Raw genomic sequence first — 24105 nt, forward strand, 5'->3', positions numbered from 1 at the left:
AGTAGAGTGTTTTGAAGATGAGTTTATGGAAAATAAAATATATATATAAAAAGGTATGCAAAGAAAGTTGTAAATATATATATATATACGGGACACGACAAAACGAGGACAAAAGACGTCTGAACTGCTATGCCATCTTGGAGCGAACAGAATGTCATAAATGTAATAATATCTCTGGAGGACAAGATTTCTGGGATTATGCTGGCGTATTCAGGGGGAAGTCACTCCTACTGCTGTATGATGGGAGAAACCATACATTGGGGTTTGAATAGATGTACAGTACCAGTCAAAAGTTTGGACACACTTACTCATTTAAGGGTTTTTCTTTATTTTTTACTATGTTCTACCTTGTAGAATAATAATGAAGACACCAAAACTATGAAATAACATTTATGGAATCCTGTAATAACTAAAAAGTATTAAACAAATTATTCAAAGTAGCCACCCTTTGCCTTGATGACAGCTTTGCACACTCTTGGCACTATCTCAACCAGCTTCATGAAGTAGTCACCTGGAATGTATTTCAATTAACAGGTGTGCCTTGTTAATTTGTGGAATTTCTTTCCTTCTTAATATGTTTGAGCCAATCAGTTGTGTTGTGACAAAGTAGGGGTGGTATACAGAAGATAGCCCTATTTGGTAAAAGACCAAGTACAACTCAAATAAGCAAAGAGAAACGACAGTCCATCATTACTTTAAGATATGAAGGTCAGACGATGCGGAAAATGTCAAGAACTTTGAACGTTTTTTCAAGTGCAGTTGCAAAAACCATCAAGTGCTATGATGAAACTGGCTCTCATGAGGACCGCCACAGGAAAGGAAGACCCAGAGTTACCTCTGCTGCAGAGGATAAGTTCATTAGAGTTAACTGCACCTCAGATTGCAGCCCAAATAAATGCTTCACAGAGTTCAAGTAACAGACACATCTCAACATCAACTGTTCAGAGGAGACTGCGTGAATCAGGTCGAATTGCTGCAACGAGACCACTACTAAGGAACCCCAATTAGAAGAAGAGGCTTGCTTGAGCCAAGAAACACGAGCAATGGACATTAAACTGGTGGAAATCTGTCCTTTAGTCTGATGAATCCAAATTTGATATTTTTGGTTCCAACATCCGTGTCTTTGTGAGACGCAGAGTAGGTGAATGGAAGATCTCCGCATGTGTGGTTCCCACCGTGAAGCATGGAGGAGGAGGTGTGATGATGTGGGGGTGCTTTGCTGGTGACACTGTCAGTGATTTATTTAGAATTCAAGGCACACACTACCACAGCATTCTGCAGCGATACACCATCCCATCTAGTTTGGGCTTAGTGGGACTATCATTTGTTTTTCAACAGGGCAATGACCCAAAATACACCTCCAGGCTATTTAAGGGCTATTTGACCAAGAAGGAGAGTGATGGAGTGCTGGATCAGATGACCTGGCTTCCACAATCTCCCGACCTCAACCCAATTGAGATGGTTTGGGATGAGTTGGACAGCAGAGTGAAGGAAAAGCGGCCAACAAGTGCTCAGCATATGTGAGAACTCCTTCAAGACTGTTGGAAAAGCATTCCTCGTGAAGCTGGTTGAGAGAATGCCAAGAGTGTGCAAAGCTGTCATCAAGGCAAAGGGTGCCTACTTTGAACAATCTAAAATATTAAATATTTGTTTGACATTTTATTGGTTACTACATGATTCCATATGTGTTATTTCATAGTTTTGATGTCTTCACTATTATTCTACAAAGTAGAAAACAGTAAAAAAAAAATTTTTTTTTAAAAACCTTGAATGTGTAGGTTTGTCCAAACATTTGACTGGTACTGTACATGTAAAAAAGGATAATGGAAAAGCAACCACCAACTACAACATCCCAAATTAACCCCATATCAATCTGCATTATTTTAAGTCCCTCACTCTCCACTTAAACCTTATTGTTTAGGACCAGAATTGATCATCCTTGGCTCAATTAAATGTTCTCCAGTGTAAATGAAGCCTGCTAATGCAGCGCATGGTGGTTCTGGAAGTTTTAAATCAGGAGGAGCTTGAGAGCTGCCCGGTTCCAACAGGTCTGACAAAGGGTACAGGGGACTGAGTAGTAGACCTACGACATTACTGAGCCCAATTGTGCTGAAGGTCAGAGCACTCTCCAGCAGGGACAGATCATCCTCTTAGCCCTGTCTGATTTTTGGAGAGCCCTTGTGTTGTATAACATCTACAATCATATTTATCTGCAGCTTTCCTCATTGTGTAAGGGGATGGATTTGGTTTTGAGCTGCCTCACCCCATCTGTGATTAGTGACTCAGTCTTGGCCCTATGTCACAATGGAAAAACATCTTACACTTACATCATTGAAGTTTGGGTGTGAAGGACACCGAGTTATGTTGTCTCCCATTACGCCAATAAAACATGCTGTTTCCAGGGTCAGTATAAGAGATGGGGTGCTTTTATTGTGCACCTAAAAGCATTTATGTGCTGGTACATAATACGCCTCCATTGCAGTTCATTTCCAGCATAGGACAACCCATACTGATTATCATTGTAACATCTGCTTCCAACTCATACCCTCAAACACGTAGATCCCCTGAACGCAGCTCACTTTTCAGTCCACTTTCCAGCTCACACTCTCAAACACCTACATCCCCTGAACGCAGCTCACTCTCCAGATCCCAATCACCTGAATTCTGTTCACACACCTGTATGTCATTATCACACAATATTTAGTTCAGTTCTTTGCACCCCATCACTGTGAGGTATTGTTTGTTTGGTGACACATGTCTTTCGGAGCCCTGGGTTTCCCGTGATTTCTCCTCCCGTGTATAATAGTTTTTGCCCACCTCACTAATGACGCCTTTTGCCTATTCCCTGCCTGTACCATTAGCCTATCGGATTTCCTGTTATCTACCTATTGCCTGATCTCCCGGACTATGTTACTAGCCTTTCCCTGCCTGTACTGTCGCCCTTTTGGACCTCCTGTGTATGACCTTCTGCCTGCCCCTGGACCCAGCTACCTGCCTTCTCCTGTGGTCCTTTGCAATTAATACCTGCTGCGCCCTGCGCTTGAAACCAGCTCTCTGTCTCCCCTCGTGTTCATTACCAGCTCTCTGTCTCCCCTCGTGTTCATTACAATCATATATATATATATATATATATATATATATATATATATATATATATATATATATATATATATATAAAGTATATACACTACTATTCAAAAGTTTGGGGTCACTCAGAAATGTCCTTGTTTTTTATTACAAGAAAAGTAAACATTTTGTCCATTAAAATAACATCAAATTGATCAGAAATACAGTGTAGACATTGTTGTTAGGGATATTTCCGCCTGACTGACGTGCCCAAAGTAAACTGCCTGTTACTCAGGCCCAGAAGCCAGTATATGCATATAATTGGTAGCATTGGATAGAGAACACTTTGTGGTTTGTAGAAATGTTAAAATGGTGTTTGAGACTATAACACAATTAATATGGCAGGTGAACATCAAACAAAAAAATCAACCGGAAAGTTTTTTTTATTTAGCTCCCAGGCTCTTATAATGGAAAGCTATGGGTTCTATGTAATTCCAGCTCCCATATTGCAATTCCTATGGCTTACACTAGATGTAGACAGTCTTTTTTTCTTTGTTTCAGGCTTGTTTCTTCAAAAACAAGCAAGAATTTTAAGTTTTTGTAGAAAGAGTCCCGGTACAATATCAGTCTGTTGGCGCGTAATTTTACTTTTCTATTGAACATACTTCTTTCCGTATGAAATATTATAGTTTATTTACATTTTAGGATACCAGACGATTGAATAGAAACGTAGTTTGACTTATTTGAACAAAGTTAGGGGTAGCTTTTTGGATTCCTTTCTCTGCATGTTGAATGAGTGGATTACTCAAATCGATGGCGCCAACTAAACAGACTTTTTGGGATATAAAGAATGATTTTATCTAACAAAACAACCATTCATGTTGTAGCTGGGACCCTTGGGATTGCAAACAGGGGAAGATTTTCAAAAGTAAGTGATTTATTTAATCGCTATTTGTGATTTTATGAGGCCTGTGCTGGTTGAAAAATATGTTGATGTGGGGCACAGTCCTCAAACAATTGCATGGTATGCTTTCGCTGTAAAGCCTATTGTAAATCAGATAATGCAGGTAGATTAACAAGATTTTAAGCTTTTAAACAATATAAGATACTTGTATGTTCATAAATGTTTAATATTACGATTATGAATTTGAATTGCGCGCCCTCCAATTTCAACCAGATGTTGTCAACAGGTGTCCCGCTAACAGGACGCCTATCCTTGTTGTAAATGACTATTGTAGCTGGAAATGGCAGATTTATTACAGAATATCTGGATAGCCGTACAAAGGCCCATTATCAGAAACCATCACTCCTGTGTTCCAAAGGCACGTTGTGTTAGCTAATCCAAGTGTATCGTTTTAAAAGGCTAATTGATCTTTAGAAAACCCTTTTGCAATTATTGTTAGCACAGCTTTCTTCCGCAACTCGTCAGTCTATTCTTGTTCTGAGAAATTAAGGCTATTCCATGCAAGAAATTGCCAAGAAACTGAAGATCTTGTTCAACGCTGTGTACTACTCCCTTCACAGAACAGAGAAAACTAGCTCTAACCAGAATAGAAAGAGGAGTGGGAGGCCCCGGTGCACAACTAAGTACATTAGTGTCTAGTTTGAGAAACGGACGCCTCACAAGTCCTCAACTGGCAGCTTCATTAAATAGTACCTGCAAAACACCACTCTCAACATCCACAGTGAAGAGGCAACTCTGGGATGCTGGCCTTCAAGACTGTTGGAAAAGCATTCCAGGTGACGCTGGTTGAGAGAATGCCAAGAATGTGCAAAGCTGTCATCAAGGCAAGGGGTGGCTATTTGAAGAATTTCAAATATAAAATATATTTTAACACTTTTTTTGTTACTACACGATTACATATGTGCTATTTCATAGTTTTTATGTATTCAGTATTATTCTACAAAGTAGAAAATAGTTTTTTTAAATAAGAAAAATCCTTGAATGAGTAGGTGTTCTAAAACCTTTGACATATTATCAAGCTGTATAACCTATTATGAAACAGGCTTTGCATTGTCAATTGGTTTATTTTGTGTACATGTGTGCGTGCGTGACAGACAGGGAGAGATGAAATTCAGTACGCCTTTACTGTTTGTGTCTGCCAGTGCAAACCTACAATTTCATCAAATCTTTAACACGTGTGAGGGTCGAAATAGGGGAAAGCTTTATAGGGGTTAATGTATGATTCACAGTGTTTACAAAAAGAGTGTCTGCCCCATCTCGGGTCAACTGTGATTATGCCTCAATACAGAGTTTTTATTGCAATAGTCTGACCCAATAAATGTTATAGCAATGTGTGAAATGGTCTGTGAATGGTAAATTGTGAGGTGAGAAAATATGAGCGACATCAGCATCTCTGAAAACATCAGGACTGCAATGTGAGAAACTCAGTAGCCTACGGCGACTCTGTGTAGGCTATCCACAGGGATGCAGCCTCTGCGGTAGACTATTGGCTACTGTGCGCGCAATGGCGCACACTCACCGGCCACTACTGAATTTTAGGACTGCTGGTCCAATGTAGGTGACGATATGCAGCCTAACCGGGAAAAGAAACATATTTCGGGTAGACCCAGCTGTCAGCTGCAGAAACCTAAATAGGCGGCCTCTCCAGAGACTCACGCGTCAGATGAATAGACAGTTTAAAGCTTGCTTCTTTCTCTAATCTCCTCCTGACAACAGCAATACTGACTCTATGTTTAAAATTATGACTGTTGCAGTTTGAGTTTCAGGACCCGGTCAGTTTGTGCTGATCCAAGAGACAATCGCTCTTCGGTTTGACTTGGGCTGCTGAAGTTAAAGAGAATCTGAACGCGACAAGCCGCCTGGACTTTTGAAGATGTGCTCGCGACATGCATTTAGCTGGAATTTACAGTAGTTACTTACAGTCGTAGGCTACATTCAAAGCGGTATGTTTCCCGAAATTAATAACAAGGTGAGGTCAATAATCCATTTTGAGTATCTATATCCATACAATCCGTTATTTATTTCAATATTTAGGCTACATATGTTGACAATGCAGTTTTTTACAGCATTTATGTTCTCTCTTATTTTATTTTATTTTATCGTTTGCTTGAACATCAGACAGTTATGTATTTGTTATGCCACTGAAGTCTGATATAACATTAATTTTGTAGTTGAAATTGTATGAAGATTGACTTTTCTTTTCCACTGAACGTTAACAAACTGATTTCAATTACAGAATATTATGATAAGTAAACAGTAGTAGGAGCTAAATATTATGACCCATTTAGTAGTTTGCTTATGGGTTATCTGAGAAGGTATTCAAGATAGACATGATCCATAACTATTTTAGTCTACACTTACTTTATGGCTAGATTCATGGTGTTATAACTTTACTATAAACATTATCCCAAATGACCAAGGACAGGAAAACAGCAACTCTTTCATCCACTTTTTACAAATAACATTAGCCTTGTTGACATCTGTCATTTATTATTTGCAATATCATTGTCACATTGATCAGCAGCCATCTATAAATCAGTCAGTGTATTTTCTCTGTATCAAGTTTGAAACTCTCAGTCAGCTTTTCTGGGTGGGATTGATGCTCTACTTTTCATGAGCAAAAAATGTGTACGTTTCTGTATAGCTACTAAAACTTCATCGGTTGTTGATGCTTATCAACTCTTAGACAGTTGTTTCCATTCGCTGCCAATTCAATATTTGCAATACATTCCTTACCATTGGAGTTGAAGCTTTACTTTCCTCATGCTGTTCTGTAACTGGTGTCGTGCGAGTCTCAGAAAAGACATATTAGGAATAATGTTTTCCCTTTCAAGGACCTGCATGATGTCAACAATCCAAAAGCTCTTTCCAGTATCCAGTCAGATGTGCACTGCAACTAGTGGCAGCTTCTTTGTTGCTCTGTGCATCATTGCTCTACTGACCCACCCAGACCCTTGATAACATTTCAGGGGATGACCCCAACCCCAGCACACCTCCCTCAGGGGATGAGCACACCCCCAGCACACCTCCCCCTCATGACCACAACCCAAGTAGAAATACAGGGTTACACATATCATAACACTACAAGTGACCTCAGAAAAAAAGTGACTTCAGTTATCAGATGCTGGACTATTGTAATACTACAGTAGGCCTATATAAGACAAATCATTGCCCTTTGAACACAGAGTTATTGCATGCTTAGAATTGGTGGCAGGTAGCCTAGCTCTTCAGAGCTTTGGGCCAGTAATTGAAAGGTCGCTGGTTTGAATCCCCGTCTGCTGAGTGCCCATTTCAAATGGATGAGCGGTTTTGTATCTGCTTACAGTAAGCAGATGTACAGTACCTGTTTAGTGCCCTACCACAGTGGCCGACATCGCAGTACAACCTTCACTCTCACAATCCTCCCAGGGGATTGGTTGTGTTACACGTGAATCCTGCATGTGTTCATATTTGAATGAGTGTTTGCTGACTTGTTCCGATTCCAAACCAAGCCAATGTGAAGGCAATCCTAGGTGGGCACTGGTGTTCCACTACTCTAAGTTTTCCCATGCCAAATCATTTTATACATTGCCCTGGGTATGTATGGGAATCAAAATACGGTCATATTCTCGTCAAGGAACACATATGGGTCAGTAAGAGGCAATTGGTCATTTCATAAAGAATATGAAGCATATGGATGTTTATTTAGTGAACTCATGAGAAACAGTATATTTTTCCACTGTTTTATTCTTCTGACCTTTTAATCCAATAGCGTTATTTAGGTCAAGTCCATTCTCAATCTGCTCTGCTAACCAGCCAGCCGTTGTCTAACCCTCTCTGGCTCTCTGAGTTTTGCCTGTGCTCATCTGGGCTGGATGTTTCAGTCCACCCATATGGTGTCTCTCATCCAACACACTGTGTTAGTTGACACACTCCCCTCTGATTAAGGCATGTGTAAAACTAGCTATTCTGTCGCATTGGCACAAGAGATAATACATCTCAGTGACTGATATGACCCCATGAAGCCTAGCATCAGACTGAATTGAGCTTTGTGAAAGGAAGTGAAGGATCTCTCTGGTGCCAGGTTAAAACAGCCCTCTACTCTCACCATCATTACCAGCATTACCACACCCTTACACCATCATTACCACACCCTTACACTTTTCATAGAACATCAGAGGGTTAACAAGCCTATTCTCCAGGAAAGGAATGCATCTTGTGGAAAAACCGATCATAAAGAGACCATTGCTACTGTGGTAGCTAATTGCATAAGATACTCTAATTTTGGAGAGTGTGCATCATCTTTGCTTGCATGGTAGTAATCCTACTTCACTACTGTATCTATCTGTGAGACCCACCGCTGTGCTGGGCCTGAAACACCCACCAGCAACAATCAGGCTATTTATTCTCCTCATTCACAGAGATACTTTGAAGTTCATCAGTTTCGGTTATTAGAAATATGCGATTCATAATGCAGATTCAGACCTCAATGACTTGTTATGAGTCATATTGAATCTATTTAACTAAAACTGAATCTGATTTGAGGGAGACTCCCTCGGCAATGCTGCATCCAACGCCCACACACTGACTTATACAGGTGTAGAGAAGTTCTATGTGTAAATGTAATGTTAAGTGAAGTCTCCCATATTCCTTTCCTCCACAGTCTTCTAGAGGAGAGGCTTTCCCACACTCACACAGGCTCCAGACCCAACAGGGAACCAATCGACCCTATTCACAGGTGAGCCTTTACTCACTGGTGACCCCTGACCTGTAGAGCATTTGAGCCCCTACAGACCCACTCTCTTTCAATTCTGTATCTTTCTGTCTGTGCAGTGCCCTCCCTTGGTGAATGACAACTCAAGGGGATAACTTTGGCCTTCCATTGACAGTGATGAACTTAAAGCAGTCCTCACTGTCAATAAAACACAATGTGTTTAAGAGCACAGTGTAGTAGCCTACACTCTTAGAAAAAGGGTTCCAAAAGGGCTTTTCGGTTGTCCCAATAGAATAACCCTTTTTGGTTCCAGGTAGAGCTATTTTGGGTTCCATGTAGAACTCTCTGGAAGGGATTTTACATGGAACTTAAAAGGGTTCTACCTGCAACCAAAACGGGTTATTCAAAGGGGACACACGAAGAACTCTTTTAGGTTCCAGATAGCACCTTATATCTAATCAGCCTGCTGGTCATCTGTTGTTCTTTACAAATGCTGTTTTGAATTAAAGGAAATTGCACCTACACACTGAAGAATGCTGTAAACTCGAAACGTCTGTGTACACTATCCTTGATGCAGTAAAAAATTATAAAGTAAGCTTTATGTGACATCTTTAGGAGTGCAAACCCATTCCACCTCCATCTTTGGCTGAATTTGCGAGTTTTACGCACCAGCTAAGCTTCTGGGAGAACATGATGGTTCTCTTTTGATTACCTAATCAGCCTGCCCTGACTCCAGTTGTGTGCTGGTATAATACTGTATTTAACATTTGCTTGTTGTAGCAGGTGCTTGGAACTATATTTAGCCTGTGTCTCTATGCGTCATAACTAAGTTGGACGCTACTGCAACAGCCTGTGCACGTGCGATTAAATGTCACTGCTATGTATAGACTGGGCTGGTGTTTTCTGCTTCTGTGCTTGCTGTTACCAAAGCAAAGGGATAAAGAACTACTGGTTCCACTTTACAATAACTGTCCATAATAATACCTATGTATTTACATGTTAGTTATATCGGCAGATACATTGCCATTACCATGTAGGAAGTCATTCAATATTTTACTGGCATGTACAATTTTACAATAAACTCATGATCCCTGTCGTAGCCTAGGTAAGAGGTCTCCTTTCCCCATCATTCGTTTAGCTATGCCTGCAAGGCAGCCAGTGACATATGTAAACGTGCTCCTACAGCAAGCAGCATGGCAGCTAGAGAAAGGCCTGCTCCAGTTTAGGTCCCCCACAGCAGCAGCTACGATGACAGACTGTCATGGCCCAGTCTCCAGGCTTTTGTTCCCGCCTCACACTCACCCTGCTGAGTAATTCCATCCTCAACCCTGGGGGTCCTGGTTACCTGAGCCACCACAATTAGAACGGATGTAGGACTCTCTACCTCCCTTTATTTCTCCCTCCAACTCCCCCTCTCCCTCCTTTTCCCCAACCTTGTCCATAGAGTATGTGATCACATAGTCTCTTCCAACAGTCGCTGTGACTCGGACACAACTGGGGTTAGAGCACCATGGGTCTGGCAAGTGAGACTAGTTATGACGATACAAAATGTTATTATACTTTTAATGTTTTCATCTGCATATTTTAAAAACCCTTTATTTATTTGAACCCTTCTCTCTCTCTTGAAGAAATTGAACTCGGGCGTAGTGACCTTGCCCCAGCTGGAGCCCGCGGTTATACAGGTTGTTGTCAGCAATGCCAAACTCCACCACCAGCAGTCCGATAGCATCCTGCCCCACATCGCCAAAAAGGGGGTGCAGAACAACTACCAGACACACCAGGTGAGGCTACATTTCACATTGTGTCACACTATACTGTTGTCACACTATAACTTGACTCCAGTTGTCAATTGTAAATGCACATGTAAATTGGACATGATAGTAAGTCCTTGGTAGTTTATACATCTTCAGATGAAACCGCTCAGCTGACATGCAATATCCCAGTAATGTAAAAGGAAGTGAGAGCAAGTTTCATCAGGGTTACGCTTAGTGACTGAGCCAAAGGGTTGAAACGACAGATCAACTGACCTCTTGATCCCTTTTGTGATTTGCAGGATGAGAGACCAAAGCCCTCCTCCCAGTTCTCCACATGGTTTGGCTCCTCAGTGGAGAACCTGTCTGACTCTATCACCACCAAGGGCCTCAGCAACAAGCTGGAGGAGGCAAAGCTTTATAAAGGACAGAGGCTGCCCATGTCTCCCACAGAGGCACTGAGGCACTTCCAAGGGCGTCTGACAGAGTTTGAGCAGCAGGAGATCATGGACTACTCAGAGATCTGGTTCCTAGGTCTGGAGACTAAGAAGATCAAGGCCTCTCACGGAACTCCTCAGAATGCCGGCTACGACGACGAGCACGGCAGCTACAACAAGGTACAGTTACGTCAATGATTTTAATTGAAATGATTCTTGTGGTTCCTTGGGGTAAGGTGTAAGAAGGTTTGTTTGTTTGTTTGTTTGCTGTGATATGACCAGTCAGACCATCCAACTGACCTTTCTCTCAACTTCACAATAATCTGCAGTGAAATTATGTTAAGGCACGAGAACAGAAGTCCCATGCACGCTAGCCAAACTGCCATGTGAGTCTAACTGACTATCCACAGGCAGTTAGTGTCTTATTCCATCCTGTATGGCTGTGCTGTTACAGGGAGACTGACTGTGAACATTGTTTAGACTCATGGCCCTATGCCCCATTCATGGTAATCTCTAGGTCACACAAAACTAGTTAAGTCATGACAGATGCTCAGCTAAATAACCAAATGAAATAACACAGGAGCAGTATTATTATGAACTAACTTTAAACTAACTTTACCTAAATTGAACTTACTTTTCTTAACTTTAACTAACTTTTAACTAACTAACTAACTTTACCTAACTGTTAACTAACTCATGAACTACCATTTAAGTACATGCAGTGAGGCTCTTGTATTCAAAAGTATTGTCCAACATACCATACACACAGTACACAAACATTTCCAATTGAATGTTCTCTGTTCTGTATCCAGATTCTGCACGACCACATTGGCTTCCGCTTCGAGGTGCTGGAGGTGATTGGGAAAGGATCATTTGGACAGGTTCTGAAATGTCTGGACCACAAGACCCAAGAGCTGGTCGCCATCAAGGTCATTCGCAACAAGAAAAGGTACAAACAAAACATTTTGCTACATGCTCTTGAATACGCATCCAGTGCTCAAAGACTCTGAAACTGACCTTCTTGTGTGAGGTCAGTACCGACAGGTCGTCAGGTCAGTGTTCCAAAGGAGTTACCTCTGTATTGCTTTACCAGTCCTCTCTCAGGTGATCCAATGCACTCTGTGTGTCAATGGAAGTCCGCCTCCTCCTCTTTGACTTTGATTGACATGATGACTCCTTGCTGTCCCCAGTCCACCTGGCCATGCTGCTGCTCCAGTTTCAACTGTTCTGCCTTACTATTATTCAACCATGCTGGTCATTTATGAACATTTGAACATCTTGGCCACGTTCTGTTATAATCTCCACCCGGCACAGCCAGAAGAGGACTGGCCACCCCACATATGCTCTCTCTAATTCTCTCTTTCTTTCTCTCTCTCGGAGGACCTGAGCCCTAGGACCGTGCCCCAGGATTACCTGACATGATGACTCCTTGCTGTCCCCAGTCCACCTGACTGTGCTGCTGCTCCAGTTTCAACTGTTCTGCCTTATTATTATTCGACCATGCTGGTCATTTATGAACATTTGAACATCTTGGTCATGTTCTGTTATAATCTCTACCCGGCACAGCCAGAAGAGGACTGGCCACCCCACATAGCCTGGTTCCTCTCTAGGTTTCTTCCTAGGTTTTGGCCTTTCTAGGGAGTTTTTCCTAGCCACCGTGCTTTTACACCTGCATTGTTTGCTGTTTGGGGTTTTAGGCTGGGTTTCTGTACAGCACTTTGAGATATCAGCTGATGTACGAAGGGCTATATAAATAAATTTGATTTGATTTTGATTTGATTTGATTGATACAAATGTCATCAGGGCTTAATCCTTTTCAATAATGCAGAAAACAAAATGGGTGCTTACCGCCGTAGGGCTGCCTTGGTCTCGCCACTGGGGCCTTGTCTTGAACTAAACCCTCTCAAAGATCCTGTTTCTCCTGGAAGAGGAGATTCTCCCTTCTTTGCAGCTGTCATCATTTTTCACACCAAAGTCGATTAAAACTCAAATTGAAAAATATTTGCTAGGAGATTTTCCATTTCTGATTTTGAATGGTTAAATCCAGAATGGAGTCATGACTAACTCTAACTAACTCTTACATTGGACTGTAGGTTTCACCACCAGGCCCTAGTGGAACTGAAGATCCTGGATGCTGTGAGGAGGAAAGACAGGGAAAAGTGCCACAATGTCATCCATATGAAAGAATACTTCTACTTCCGCAACCATCTCTGCATCACCTTCGAGCTGCTAGGGTGAGTGTAGTGTGTGGTATGTATAACACTATGATAAGACACCTGAAATGATAAGTAAAACAATCACACGCACAAACATACACACACACACACAATCAAAATAGTCCCAGTAGAAGATAAATGGAACCCTGACTAATTAATGTGTTAATCAAAGGTATTCAAGGTTAGGCACCTCTCCCAAGGTACAACAAGGTACAACTCCCCTATTACATACACAGCTCGTTTGTCACTAGTCACTTAAAATGCTACACTACTTGAGCAAAGTGAGCATCCCGCCTAGAACAATCTGCCTCAACTAGCGTTAGGTTCCCTCTGAGACAAAATAGTCTTCTATTCCAGGCTGGCTGACCTTTAGTAGACGTCTTGGACTGCCACCCTGTCTAACATTACCGTCACCCAGTCCCTTAGTTAACGCCTTGATTAGGGCTCTATCACTTTTCTCTGGCTGCTCGGGGTGTAAAGGCTCCGGTTACACTGGACAGAGAAGTGTGTACATCCCAGAAGTATCTAGAAATACAAAGATTAACTCTGAGAGACTCTTCTTAATGTTAAGACATTCAAGACTGTTAAGTAATCTGATTCAGCATGCAACATAATGGTGTCCACTTCCTTTTTTAAATATCTTATTACTAAACTGCATGGTCTTGCTAGATTTGACTGAGCTATACCATGATATCAAAATGCAGTATAGTGCTGGCCTCTAGAGGACTAATAAACTATTACATTTGAGGCCAAACCCTCTATGCAGTGGTGGGAAAAAGAAAACGCAGAGAAAGACTGGAAATAGTGACAGACATGTTATCATTTGACCAGTTCTCTAAATTCTTGTCTTTCTGTGTTCTTATAGAGTCAACCTGTATGAGCTGATCAAGAAGAACAACTTCCAGGGCTTCAGTCTGGCCCTGATCCGTCGTTTCACCCGCTCCCTGCTCAAGTGCCTGCAGATGCTGTATAAGGAGAAGATCATTCACTGTGACCTCAAACCGGTAAGGTTCCACAAATCCCCATACATTGTAATGGCTCTGCATGGAACAGTAACAACACAAAGAATACCCAGCTGAGAAGTCAGACATGCTAATGCACAGTACCAGTGCACTGCAGAGGAAATAAGTTGGTTGCACTTTGTTTGGTAACTTGGAATATGTCAAATTGACATTGTTTCTCTTTTTCCCACAAAAGGAGAACATACTTCTGTCTCAGAAAGGACAAGGAAATATAAAGGTGGTTGACTTTGGGTCCAGCTGTTATGAGCAGCAGAGAGGTGTGTCTCACCTGATTAAATACCTGATTTAAAAGTCTCATGTTAAAATCTCCAAAGCCACAGCAGTCATATACAATAACAGAATTTGAACATGAACTCCGCTCCCTCCCTTTCTCCTTGCCTGCCCTTGTAGTCTACACCTACATCCAGAGTCGTTTCTACCGCTCCCCAGAGGTTATCCTGGGCCACCCCTACAGCATGGCCATCGACATGTGGAGTCTGGGCTGCATCATGGCTGAGCTCTACACCGGCTTCCCCCTATTTCCTGGGGAGAGCGAGGTGGAGCAGATTGCGTGCATCATGGAGGTACACAACCAATCACCTGCAGACATACAGTCTCAGACCCCAGTGCTGGCCAATTGGAGTATCTGATGTTAAATGTTTTTAGGAATCCATTTATCCATCACCATTCAAGAACATTCTGTTCTTTTATTTCTTAGGTACTTGGAATGCCTCCCAATGATTTTGTGCAGACAGCATCCAGGAGAAGGTTGTTTTTCGGTAAGAACTTTCTATGATTTGTACAGTAAGAATGCGTTTCTTCAGAAATATATATAAGGTTGTTGTATACATAATGTTTTCTGTTGTCTGTACTGTTGTCTGTGCCCAATAATGTTTGTATCATGTTTTGTGCTGCTACCATGTTGTGCTGCTGCCATGTTGTGTTGCTACCAAGTTGTTGTCATGTGTTGTTGCCATATTATGTTGTTGTCTTAGGTCTCTCTTTATGTAGTGTTGTGGTGTCTTTCTTGTCATGATGTGTGTTTGTCGTGATTTTATTTGTATTTTTACTCCCAGTCCCAGGCCCTGCAGGAGGCCTTTTGGTAGGCCGTCATTGTAAATAAGATTTTGGTCTTAACTGAGTTACATAGTTAAATAAATAAAATGATGTATACAATTAGGAACAACAATACATCTTAAGAAAGTATTAGGTCCAGAATTAATCAGATGAATCTCTGGGTTGTGTTTGAACCATGAGGTTTGGTAAGTCTATAACTAGTGTGTTTGATGACTTGTTGCAGACTCCAAAGGAAACCCCAGAAACATCACAAACAGCAAAGGGCGGAAGAGGCGACCCAACTCCAAAGACCTGGCCAGTGTTTTGAAGACCGACGATCCTCTGTTCCTGGACTTCCTTCAACACTGCCTCACGTACGTCAACACTGACACACTAGAAATCTAGAATTCAGCACAGGATTATTACTCTGTGGTTTCAGGGTCATGAAAACTTTTGTCATGAGATTTCTGGTAGTGACCCCACTCCCTGCGGGTGTCTCGGGAGGAGTTGGGATATGCAAGAAACACATTTCCATTACACACTTGTGTGTAGCAGGGCAAATATAGTCCCCCCCAGAAATGTATTATTATTAGCTTGCTTCATCTTCTCCACGCACACTCAGGGTATATTCCTGTGCTATCTAGGTGGGATCCAACCAAGCGTATGACACCAGACGAAGCGATGCAACATGAGTGGATCCAGGAGGCTTGTCTCAACAAGCCCCGGCCCAAAACACAACCCATGATTTGGAAGCCAAGGGAAAGCACAGAAAATAACTATGAGGCTACTTACTGCAAAGTAGTTACTAACAGGACAGGTAAGACCAGGCCTCTCACTCTCTTTCATCTCTCAAAATAAATCTTCACAGTGTGTCAAAACAATTTATGGATTAAACCACATCATTCTGTACTTTGCAGCTGAGAAGATTGGGTCCGATAGCAACGACAAGGTGAAAAGATACCTCTCCGCCAAGGCAGGGGGCAAGATGGTGACCACCGAGCGACTGCATCCCATTGGAGCATCTGCAGAGGTGGAGTTGTGTGAGGGCGTGGCCAAGGTCAACAGGGACACCAATCAGGAGGCGAGTGGGGAGAGGTCCGTGCATATCATCATCAAGCCTAAACTAGACGTGGGCACTGACAGAGATTAGGAGTTGTCCCAGTGTCTGCCCCCTATCATGTAGCAGCACAAGGGAGGGGGCAGGAGGGCACCATTAGGCATTATGAACTTAAACATCATTAACCAGACACAGAAGATAATGCATACTGTTGTCATGTACAGGGGACCTCCTGTTTTGTGATATTCCTGTGGCTATGAGATTCATTCTATACAATCTATAGAGTTACTTTAGCTGTTCTGAGTATCCCACTGAATGCACTGTCTACGTGTCATGGAGAAGAGCAAATATTCATAGTTTGGCAAGCTACCAATCCTGATTCAAACATTCGTTATTGTTGATGGTTTGTTTACTGTTTAAAGGAGGCAGAGAGACAGTGACAGGATCAGTTAAAGTTACAATTCAGGAATACCGTGGTACGACAGCATTATGCTTTTGTTATGTGCATCTTTTGTGGCCCAGATCACAATACTCAACCCCAGCTAGTGTACATTGACTTCTTTGAAAAGGAAAAGATGCAATGCTCGCTCACCATTAAAAATGTATTGTTTTATTTAAACAAGTTAAAAAGATTAACGTTTCAGCCTTCAATGGCCTTCATCTTCTTTCCATTCATTGACTTCTTAAAGTATATTATTTATTTATTTTACTGCTGTACTTTGTGTAGAAATTCCAAAACAAAGCAGCTACGTTGTGCAATATTTTGCATGGCTTCAAAAAAAAGTTCTTCCTTCTAAAATGGTTATTCGTTTCTGAAGGAGCGTGTGCAATATTAGCTGAGCCAAAGAAAGTATTTCTGTCACTGCTGATCTTTCAGCTCAGCTGTGCCCTGTAAGAAACATGTTCTATTCAAACCTTTATGTCCTGCATCTTTACTAGATTGAATAATGCTATTGGAATGATATTACATAGTTATAATGGTCATTATGGTGATGATTATTCAGACATAGAAATTATGTTTGTAATGGCTTGTTTTCCCTGTACATATGTACCTGCTGTGATTTTTGATGTATGTAATACAGAACATTATGTATGTTACAGGTTATTGTAAAGTTTAGACAAGGTTTTACTTGTTCAGGTTTTACTTGTATTATCTATGTATGAAAGAATAATTTTATACTCGATTATGTTTGTGTTTGTAATTTTTTTTTAAACGATTAGACACTGAGAGACAATCATTTTATTAATAGTTTGTGCTTTGCAGTGTTATAATCCTTGCACTTTACCTATGTATTTACCTGGGATAAAAGACAGATTCTCCACATAAAAAAGTTACCCAAAAAGTAATCAAGTGAGAGTTGTGTAATCAATTATATATTGTAGCTTGCCAGGAAACATTCAGTGAGGGAATTGCATAATTTTGTGTTATCCCATGGCAGTTTCTAGAAGTCAACATAATGACAAAGAAAATAGAGCATATAGACCAGAACATCCTGGTATTGGTGACATAAGCTCTTTGTAGCTGTAATGATGAGGTACAGTGTTTTGTGAAATGTATGCTGTCATTTTCCTTGCATCTGATAAATGACCTGGCTACACAAGTTTACAGGGAGAGTCACCATAATCTGTATGTATCTTAATGGGGGAGACAACTAAATGAATTGACTGTAACCAGGTTTCTATCCAAATTTATGTGGGTAAAGTACATGTCGGATAAATGACAGGCCTGATGGAAACAACATCTGTTGGTATACATTACAAAAGTCGACAAAACAAAATACGCTGGGCAATGTGAGTCTTTTTATGTCGGTAAAATGTAATATGCGAGAAATGTCCGTGGAAACGCTTTTATGCGCAAATATTAACGTAATAACACTTGGAGTCACGCGATGACATTTTGTGTGGTCCGAAAGCATGCAGTTTACTAGACGACAGATTGAATAAATGATGGTGAACTTCACAGGGTGGTGAAAGTGCAAGGTGATGACAGAGTCGGTTTAGTCGGTAACAGAGTCGGTAACATGAAAGAGGATGGCATTGGCATGTCTGTACAGGTAGTCAACCTGATTTTTTCTACAAGCAAGCACTCACGCACACACGCACACAACACACACAGATAAATCAGTACCATGGACAGCCACATCATATTTAGCTTAAATTGATTGGACTAAATTGTTTTTGGTATATTTTAGTTGTCACTGTATTAGACTAAGCATAGGTGATTAGATGGTGTTGAAATGTTGAAGTTGTAATGGTGCTGGAATAGTAGAGGCAGCGCCTGTTTTCTTTGCGACTTCGATAACTCTGCGTTGTTTTAAATCAATAGTTGTTAAGTAGACCGAACATTTCGGAAACATTACCTTACTTGAATATGCTGTAGGTAATTGTTTGTTACATGCAATATGTTTTGTGGACTTCACCGGACAGAAGTTGCTCTCCGGTTTTGTGATGAAACAAAGATGTAGTTGAATTTATTCTGCCACTGTGTCTTCTTCTTGTCTCAACCTTATTCCTATATGCATATATCACGGTGTCAGGGCATATGAACTAACACATTATAGAGCAAACAATCACAACACATAGATTGTAATAGCCTATGTCTTTTTTCTTTCCTGGCTTCCCCTATGATTTTACACACACAACTGAAGATGATGAGCTTGATGCTCCTTTCCAATAAACATCGAGGGTCTTATTCTGGTTACATGAACATCGATGCTTGGCTGCCGTTTGACAAATAAAAACAAACTCACTTTTTAGTCCATAATAATCTCATCATAGGCTTTGAGCTACCCGCACTGTATTTGCGAGATGTTGGCTAGACTAGAGAGCACGTGCAAATACCAGAGTGGGCACACTCTCTATATCACGCAACACTTTTTGGTGAGAAAACCATCAGTAGAGTTGGAAGTGCGATGGAAACCCATTTAACTTGTATTTTTTATTCGTTTACATGGGAATTTTACCGCGAAAGGTATTTGTATGTGGACTACGTCATCACTCACAGTTTTTATCCCCAACCCGTCAAATTGATGGAACACATCTCTGGTGGGAAAATGAGCATATTATTTTTATACGGATTTTAGAATATTCGATTGAAAATATGTCGCCAATGGGATGGAAACCTAGCTTAGTCACAAGAGATTAAAGAGTTACACTATTGAATGAGAATATAAGTGGAAACAATATATATATACAGTATGTATAGTTTACGCCTGATATGTTAGGTTAATCCCTGGCTGGCTGGTTATATTTCAGAATAGTGATTACAATATAGAAAAATACTGTTACATTGCCAACATGTTGAAAATGTAACCCTCTCAAACAAACGAGTTCATTAACTCACGCAAAACCTAGACCCTTCTGACTTGCCGTACCAAGAAGCGCCAGAAGAAACATGGCGGCCGCTGCGCTCGTTAGCCGTCCTGCGAGTGTCCTTCCCAGGTTTTCAAGTGAGTAACACAAGACATGCACTTTTAGATGATAGACATGCACCGATAACTGCACTGTTGAGAGATAGTTGAAAGAATGTTTAATTTGAACAGATAATCGTTTTTAAGCGACATTGCTACCCTCTGTGACCCTTTTTGTGATATAACCTAAGTTAACCGGATAGCTAGCTCTTGCTTACGAATACGACAAGTTGTCTAATTTCTAGCACCATGTCATATATAAGATATCAGTTTGTGCCACAGACATTTTTGCTAAGAAGGCCTATGTTTTGGTTGGTTGTTCATTTGTGATGTTGGCAGTTTGAATACAGTACAACCATCAGAGATTCCCCACCCCCTCTGCTTGTACTTCTCCCCCTGCAGGTTCCTGCTCCCCTGTGGTGCTATCAGCCGTCCCTGTGACAGTCCAGCAGAGAACGGTCCACCATGCTGTCATCCCCAGAGGGAAAGGGGGGCGCTCCTCCTCCAGTGGGGTAGCAGCCACAGTCTTCGGAGCCACCGGCTTCCTGGGAAGATATGTTGTCAACCGCCTGGGTGAGTTTCACCATCATCAGTCCCGAAGCCTTCAGATGATAACCTTTTAATTTACCATGTTGTGTACCTACCATGTTGTTGCCATGTTGTGTTGCTACCATGTTGTTGCCATGTTGTGTTGTTGTCAAGTGTTACTACCATGTTGTTGTCATGTGTTGCTGCCTTGCTATGGTAACGGATGTGAAATGGCTAGCTAGTGGTCCCCCTTGCTCTGCAAGGGCCGCGGCTTTTGTGGAGCGATGGGTAATGATGCTTCGTGGGTGTCAGTTGTTGATGTGTGCAGAGGGTCCCTGGTTCGAGCCCGGGTATGGGCGAGGGGACGGACTAAAGTTAGACTGTTACACTATGATGTTGTCTTAGGTTTCTCTTTATGTAGTGTTGTGTTGCCTCTCTTGTCGTGATGTGTGTTTTGTCCTATATTTATGTTTTTTTATTTATTTTTTATACCCGCAGGAGGTATTTTGCCTTTCGGGTAGACCATCATTGTAAATAAGAATTTGTTCTTAACTGACTTGCCTAGTTAAATAAAGGTTAAATAAAAACATGGCAGCTCTGTGGTCTTCTTCAATTTATTTCTTATGTTTATTTGTGCTTGTGAGGGATGCATTAATTTCTTTGGTTTTGTGACAATCCTCTTTGTTTACACTGCAGGGACTGCATACTTGTCTTTCCTACGGGGCAGTTATGTGTTTGTTGACCTGTCTGGTGGTTTTGTAGGTCGTATGGGTTCTCAGATTGTGATTCCTCACCGGTGTGACCAGTATGACCTCATGTATCTCAGGCCCATGGGGGATCTAGGACAGGTCATCTTTATGGTGAGAAAAATACTATTTATCAGATGTGACGTCATTAATCACTTCACTTTCAAATCTCTTCATTTGTTAGCTAAGTGTTGGTTTTTCTCATGCCAGGTTACCCTCAAGCCTCATATGTGCACTCCGCCTTGCTATATTTCAGGAGTGGGATGCCAGGAACAAGGATTCTATCAGAAAAGCATTGGCTCACTCCAATGTGGTCATCAACCTGGTGGGACGAGAGTGGGAAACCAAGTATGGCCCAACTGACTGTATACACAAACATATTTTAGAAAAGTACATGGTTGCTAAAAAGAACCCACTGGTGGTGAACATTCACCTAAAGAGTTGCTCCATCACTATATGAATCAACCTACTTTTAACTACACCAGAGGCTTGAATTACTTCTTAGTGGAGCAAAGAACCTCAACCCTGCTTCCACCATTAGGAACACTTATATTATGACCTTCTGTGAAACGTTTGTTGTACTTGGCTTTACTCAGTGTTCTGTTCTTCCTCTTCCTATCTGTATAAAGGAACTATCCCTTTGAGGACACCTACGTGAGCATCCCTCAGCAGATTGCCATAGCCGCCCGGGAGGCAGGCATCACAAAGCTGATCCATATATCTCACCTCAACGCTGACATCCGCAGCCCCTCCAAATACCTTAGGAATAAGGTACTGGCTAATGCAGAGCTCTGTTGAACTCTCTTTCTTGGACATATTTCTTTCTGGCATGTCATTGTGCAGAAATATCATGTAATGTGTGTGATGTAACCTTGTAGGCAGTAGGTGAGACAGCTGTGAGAGATGAATTCCCTGATGCCATCATCATGAAGCCTGCTGAGATGTTTGGAAGGGAGGACAGATTCTTCAACCATTTTGCCAGTAAATAAGCAGAGCGTAGTTCATTTCTGTGTGGCCCAGAGTAAAAATGGTTAAAAAGTTGAATAAGATTGTGATCTGTCAGAACTCTTAAGTAGACAGTGTCTGAATTTGTGGGAATATGTTGACGTAATTACACAGCCTCTGTTGACTGTATAGGCCTACAAACGGTTGAGGGGGCTGTTGCATAGTTGAACTCTTGAATTTTCAGTGTATTGGCAAAACAAACCAAAATAATGATTTTGTAAGGTGATGTATCGGCTCCAATTGGTCTTGATGCAATGCTATTATTGTTTAAAAGGGGATGAGTTCAGTCATTGTTTGAATGTTTGTTTTTTCCTTTGTTGCACAGACATGCGTTGGTTTGGGAAAGCTGTGCCTCTCATCTCCATGGGGAAGAAGACGGTGAAGCAGCCTGTTCACGTGAGTGTGTCTGATCTCATGATGTCAGCCATGTCTGTTACTCAAGACTCACTCTGTCTGCTCTTTTCAGGTGGTAGATGTGGCCATGGCTATCATCAACGCCATCAAGGACCCTGATGCCAATGGCAAGACATATGCACTAGTTGGGTAAGGACTTGAAATGGGCTTGACTTTTGGCTGTTTTTTAGGGATGTCAATTGCATTTCCAGTCAGTTCAGGAAATGAAGTAAAATTCTATCCATTAATTTGAAACTGCTCATTTTCAACAACTAGGTATAAATCATAAAAACGATTGTTCATCGACTAGATGAGTTGCTTTATTGCATGGGTTTGTATCTTGTACTCACCCAGGGTGTGGAATAAAATATATGATTGTGTGATGGCAGTTTCATGTTCACACATGCAGTACATTATTTAGAAACGTCAACCACCAGAATTGAGAGATGTCGCAACCAAAATGTTTGTCAGCCTTTTGGTTAGTTTTGTTTTCCTGCCACACAGACCAAACCGTTATCTCCTTCATGACCTGGTGGAGTACGTGTATGCTGTGGCACACAGGCCCTTTGTGCCCTACCCTCTCCCACGCCCTCTCTATCAGTGAGTATGCACCGGCTTCTGGTTCTGCATGGTATCTTAAATGGTCCTCGGGGGAAAATGAACTGTGTACGTACTATTATAAGCTGACTGATGAAGTGGTGTGCCAAGCTGTTAGTATGTTTAGAACACAAAAAGCCTCAAGTTTGACCAGTGGATGTGAGGTGGCAAGGAACAAGGAACCTGTTGGTTTGTTTAAATGCAATACTATCAGATACGGTATGATTAACATGTCTTTATCTCTGGTTTCAGTCTAGTTGCACGTTTCTTTGCAATGAACCCATTCGAGCCTTGGACAACTCCTGACAAAGTAGATCGAGTAAGAAAATGCAACATAAACAGCATATTATAAGCATCTTTGTAAAAAGCACATTTTATACAAATTATGGTCAATTGGAATTTTCTTTCATGTTGTTGGGGCCACACGTTGAAGAAATGTGAATGAAGGAAATATGTTTAAACTTTCTCTTGGATTTGTGTAATGACCTGAATGTGTTTGTTCCAGTTCCATACCACAGATATGAAGTATCCAGGGCTTCCTGGCTTAGAGGACCTAGGCATTATCCCTGCCTCCATAGAGCAGAAAGCTATCGAGGTCCTGCGTCGCCATCGCCGCTTCCGCTTCTTGGAGGCCGAGTTGGCCGATACCAAGCCAGCCAAGACAGTCAACTATTGAGTAGCCCGTCTTGTCTGACCGCCCAACACCACCACCATAGCCACAGGCTGATCCTCCTATACAACTGTGCTGTCTTCTTTTACAAATAATCTGTACATAAATAAATAACAGATGATCGTCTAAAACTATTTTGTCGTTATGATTCCATGGATCCATTACAACAGCATTCATTGTGTAGCAAAAATATATATAAGTCTAAATAATCAGTCACCTTAACACACTCCCATGTAATGTAACATGTGCATCACTATTTATTAAGGAGATGTACTTTGAAACCACCATCTGGGCGGTGCTTTAGGACTTTGAGTCAGCAAGGTTCAGCAATCTATTCTTTCCTCCAGTAACTCACTATCTGTTTTTATGGAGCCCCTCCCACAGTCCCACTACACACAAAGTCTCCACCTCCACACCAACTGATAAGATTTCAACTGTTATGTCCACGTTTCCCTCAGCAATTATCAATGATGTTCTACATCACATATCTGGTCTTAACATGTGTGTTTGTGTAA

General features: G+C 41.5%; 2 protein-coding genes across 2 annotated transcripts; both read left to right on the forward strand.

The window, feature by feature from the left end:
- Positions 1 to 5542: 5542 nt before the first annotated feature.
- LOC115134049 (dual specificity tyrosine-phosphorylation-regulated kinase 4-like) lies at positions 5543 to 18715 on the forward strand. The gene is made up of 13 exons (XM_029667616.2): positions 5543 to 5999; positions 8673 to 8747; positions 10352 to 10504; positions 10777 to 11091; positions 11724 to 11860; positions 13005 to 13145; positions 13993 to 14131; positions 14325 to 14406; positions 14540 to 14712; positions 14847 to 14907; positions 15429 to 15558; positions 15829 to 16001; positions 16102 to 18715. The coding sequence occupies exons 1-13, from the start codon at positions 5976 to 5978 to the stop codon at positions 16332 to 16334; spliced, it is 1836 nt and encodes a 611-aa protein (XP_029523476.2). The 5' UTR covers positions 5543 to 5975; the 3' UTR covers positions 16335 to 18715.
- An 872-nt stretch (positions 18716 to 19587) lies between these two features.
- On the forward strand, positions 19588 to 23724 carry LOC115134051 (NADH dehydrogenase [ubiquinone] 1 alpha subcomplex subunit 9, mitochondrial-like). The gene is made up of 11 exons (XM_029667620.2): positions 19588 to 19690; positions 20054 to 20224; positions 20942 to 21039; positions 21182 to 21273; positions 21555 to 21696; positions 21804 to 21906; positions 22256 to 22326; positions 22397 to 22473; positions 22828 to 22923; positions 23173 to 23239; positions 23426 to 23724. Exons 1-11 carry the CDS (start codon positions 19636 to 19638, stop codon positions 23594 to 23596), a joined length of 1143 nt encoding a protein of 380 aa, XP_029523480.2. The 5' UTR covers positions 19588 to 19635; the 3' UTR covers positions 23597 to 23724.
- The last annotated feature ends 381 nt before the right edge of the window (positions 23725 to 24105 follow it).

This window comes from Oncorhynchus nerka, linkage group LG9a (genome assembly GCF_034236695.1).
Source record: "Oncorhynchus nerka isolate Pitt River linkage group LG9a, Oner_Uvic_2.0, whole genome shotgun sequence".
NCBI classification, from domain to species: domain Eukaryota; kingdom Metazoa; phylum Chordata; class Actinopteri; order Salmoniformes; family Salmonidae; genus Oncorhynchus; species Oncorhynchus nerka.

Coding starts and splice junctions, on each gene's coding strand:
- LOC115134051 (XM_029667620.2), top strand. CDS start 19,636: ATGGCGGCCGCTGCGCTCGTTAGCCGTCCTGCGAGTGTCCTTCCCAGG. Junction 21,697..21,803: donor CCAAATACCTTAGGAATAAG/GTACTGGCTAAT, acceptor GTAACCTTGTAG/GCAGTAGGTGAGACAGCTGT. Junction 22,924..23,172: donor CTCCCACGCCCTCTCTATCA/GTGAGTATGCAC, acceptor CTCTGGTTTCAG/TCTAGTTGCACGTTTCTTTG.
- LOC115134049 (XM_029667616.2), top strand. CDS start 5,976: ATGTTTCCCGAAATTAATAACAAG. Junction 6,000..8,672: donor TTCCCGAAATTAATAACAAG/GTGAGGTCAATA, acceptor TTTCCTCCACAG/TCTTCTAGAGGAGAGGCTTT. Junction 13,146..13,992: donor ATCACCTTCGAGCTGCTAGG/GTGAGTGTAGTG, acceptor GTGTTCTTATAG/AGTCAACCTGTATGAGCTGA.